The following is a 3,598-nucleotide window of genomic DNA, read 5'->3' as shown; positions in this document are numbered from 1 at the left end:
TCTCACTGAGCTACATCCCCAGCCCTAGTATGTTTAAATAGGATCTGATGCACTCTAATTTTTTTTTTTTTTTTGGTGGAAGGGTATTCCAGGGATCAAATCCAGGAGTGCTTAACCACTGGTAACATTCTCAGCCCGTTTTATATTTTTTGAGATAAGATTTCTCTAAGTTGCTGAGCTGACTTTGAACTTGAGATCTTCCTGCCTCAGCTTCCCAAGCTGCTGGGATCGTAGGTGTGCGCCACCGTGGCCAGCCCACACAACTTCTCATGTGTTCCACTTTCTCAGAAGTTTCTGAGGGCTGATTAGTTCCACTGTCCATCACTCAGAAATGCTGTGCTGGGTTTCAGAGGGCAGCTTTTGGAACTCGTCTGTTTATGTAATTCTTACCTGGGTGGAACAGTGAGTGGCAACTGCAGCAGAAGCTCCTCTGCCTCCATTGCAGGCCTCACTGCCGATGCACGGATAGTCATCAACAGGGCCCGAGTGGAGTGCCAGAGCCACCGGCTGACTGTGGAGGACCCTGTCACCGTGGAGTACATCACCCGCTACATTGCCAGCCTGAAGCAGGTGAGTGCTGCCCTCCTTGTGATGCAGCAGGCACTGTCCTGGAGTGTCCTGTGTGGTGTTACCTCACGCGGACGTCTTCTTCGGTTCCTGGCCTCGTCTGAGTCTGCGTGTGTGTGTGTGTGTGTGTGTGTGTGACTTAAGGCCTCTCCCATTGGGCGGCACTGTTCTGTTGTCCCTTTCTGCTGGAGGCAGTCTGGATTCATGTTTCTGGAGAGAAATAATCGTGTTCATCTTGCCCTTTTGAACCACCAGTTACCAAGCAGTTGGAAGGGGGCTGGAAGCTCACCGACTCTGGTTCTCAGATGCCATTCATCTGAAAACTAGCATGTGGCAAGAGTGCTAGTCTGCCCCTCAAAGAGATAATTTCCAGCAGCCTCAGTTTTATTTCCATAATGTAGTTCCAGTCCTGGGTGAGTCTAAGAATGAAAATGCAGAAAGATGTTGAAAGCTATTAGCTAATTTCGTTTATTAGTTGAATGGCAGATAACCTGGAGGTGGGCTTAATGATGAACATTTAATCCTTACACTAAGCACAGTTGTTTTGGATGTCACATGAATTTTCTCATGGTTGACAGCACTGACTTCTTTCCCTGCCAGCGTTATACACAGAGCAATGGGCGCAGGCCGTTCGGCATCTCTGCCCTCATTGTGGGTTTCGACTTTGATGGCACCCCCAGACTCTATCAGACTGACCCCTCGGGCACATACCATGCCTGGAAGGTGAGTCCAGGACAAAGTAAAGGGAGGGATTAAAGTCCTTGGGGAGGTACTGGGCCTCTTGCCAGTGAACAAGCAGCAGTGTAAGTTACCTTAGTCCTAAGTGAACAATCTGTTTCATGAAATGTTACTGATGTGAATGAAAGTAAAAAGTTCACTCAATAGCAAAGGAACACCAAGATTCAAGGACGTGTGGCATAAATTTAAACTTCCCAGTATCTCAATAATAAAATGGAATACAATCCCATTCATAACATTACCATTTTTTTTTAAATATTTATTTTTTAGTTCTTGGCGGACACAACATCTTTGTTTGTATGTGGTGCTGAGGATCGAACCCGGGCCGCACACATGCCAGGCGAGCGCACTACCACTTGAGCCACATCCCCAGCCCACCAGTTTCTCTTAATAATTAAAAGTATAATCCCTTATTGTAATAAGAATTAGCACCAATCCGGGGTTGTGGCTCAGCAATAGAGCGCTCACCTATCACGTGTTGGGGGCTGGGTTCGATCCTCAGTCCCACATAAAAATAATAACGGTATTGTGTCGAACTATAACTTAAATATTTTTTTAAAAATTAGCACCAATTCTAAATCCTGTGTGTGTGCATGTGCACACACAGCTATTAGGGAGGCCCCAAGTCTAGGGCTGTCACCTCATGCGCTGCTACAGAGCAAATAAGCACAGCTGGAGCAGAAGACAGGGTTGTGCCTTGTGAGCCCACACTTGTCTGTTTCAGGCCAATGCCATAGGCCGGGGTGCCAAGTCAGTGCGTGAGTTCCTGGAGAAGAACTATACCGATGAGGCCATCGAGACAGATGATCTGACCATCAAGCTGGTGATCAAGGCCCTCCTGGAAGTAAGTGTGTCTGGGCAAGATGGAGAAGGAGCATGTGTGACAAAAGCCCATGGCAGTGCTGGATGGTTGGGAGTTGTTCAGCTGCCATGCACCACAGAGCCCTGGGAAAGAAAGTGCCATCATCTGCTTCTTCATATAGCAGGGGTAGTCATGGCTCACCCAGGAACACAGCATGAGAAACAGGAAGACAGAAGCCCAGTCATTGGACTGTGGACTCTGTACTACAGATGTCACTTGGCCTCCCAGAGGCTTGGGTTGCTAAGTTGGGAAATTAAGAGATCCAGAGCTAGGGGCTAGGGATCTATCAAGAACTCACAGGCTCCATCAAGACTTTGAAGTACAAACAGGCAAAGCCAGGCCCGGAGTCAGGCATTGCGCTTTCCAGTAGCCACTGCTGCCTGTCCAAGGAGGGCTGCCAGGATTGCCACTGTGTTCTTGAGGACAGAGGTGTCTTAACATTCCTGTCTTTCCCTTCAAGGTGGTCCAATCAGGTGGCAAAAACATTGAACTTGCTGTCATGAGGAGAGATCAGCCCCTTAAGGTAATCCTCAAGTCGTCATCTTGATTTGATGTTTTCTCAACCATGTGGTCTGAGTTGGAATCTGGAGAGCCACGGTTCAGACCCTCTCCTGTGTAACATCATAGAAAGACCCCGTGGTGTTTCCTTCTGGAGGGTCACTTCCTCCTGAGGCCATCATGCTGTGGCTTCAGCTGCTCCAATGTCCAAGGCTCCACAGTCTGGACACTTTTCCACTTGCTTCCATGGTTCCCAATGGTGTTCATGTGTTCTCTTGGTGCACCGAGGCTGCCAAGTGCAACTTTGTTTTTAACACCTCAGGCAAATGTCACCCTAGTTCCTTGAAGCCCTTCTCCAAAGGGGCTGTGGAATGGCTGCAGCACAAACCAGGCTGCACTGCCCGAACGAACTAGTGTTTTATACCTTGTGCAACCTGGGGGTTAAACATGTTTCTGAAGTTTTAAAAAATTCTATGTTGTAGATTCTCAATCCTGAAGAAATTGAGAAATACGTTGCTGAAATTGAAAAAGAAAAAGAAGAAAATGAAAAGAAGAAACAAAAGAAAGCATCGTGATGAAGAAATCTCTCTTGCTTAGAACAGCTTTTAAACTTGGTCACTGATGAGTCTCTGTGGGCGTTTCCATTCATCCACCTGTCTGGGATGTCAAGAGTACCCAATAAACTTCCGTATTTTTTAGCCTTTGCTTGTGCAGAGAGCATGGATCTTTTTAGGTGTGATCATACTAGCTCTTTAAGAAGATGGGGTCTTTCCCCCTTTTTCTTTTCTGTCCCTTGTTGCCGGGCTCCTAACAAGCCAGGGTTCGCCTCTGGGGGTTCAATACAATTTTCCATTTCCTTCCAGGCAATGAGTTGCTATATTCAAAATTAGTTTTTTCTTTCAGCTTTTAATGGATTTGTTTGTCTCATGTTTT

General features: G+C 46.9%; 1 protein-coding gene across 1 annotated transcript; it reads left to right on the top strand.

Moving 5' to 3' along the window:
* Positions 1-309: 309 nt before the first annotated feature.
* LOC107134499 (proteasome subunit alpha type-7-like) lies at positions 310-3,369 on the top strand (the record flags this gene model as incomplete). Its single annotated transcript, XM_015476593.2, has 5 exons — positions 310-570; positions 1,168-1,290; positions 2,030-2,149; positions 2,628-2,690; positions 3,148-3,369. Coding segments are annotated over 5 exons (660 nt in total), but the record flags the coding sequence as incomplete, so codon positions are not given.
* Between the last annotated feature and the right edge of the window lie 229 nt (positions 3,370-3,598).

This window comes from Marmota marmota, unplaced genomic scaffold (assembly GCF_001458135.2).
Source record: "Marmota marmota marmota unplaced genomic scaffold, marMar, whole genome shotgun sequence".
NCBI classification, from domain to species: domain Eukaryota; kingdom Metazoa; phylum Chordata; class Mammalia; order Rodentia; family Sciuridae; genus Marmota; species Marmota marmota.
Note: the sequence above shows the minus strand (reverse complement) of the source record. Positions and strands in the feature narration are given on the sequence as shown.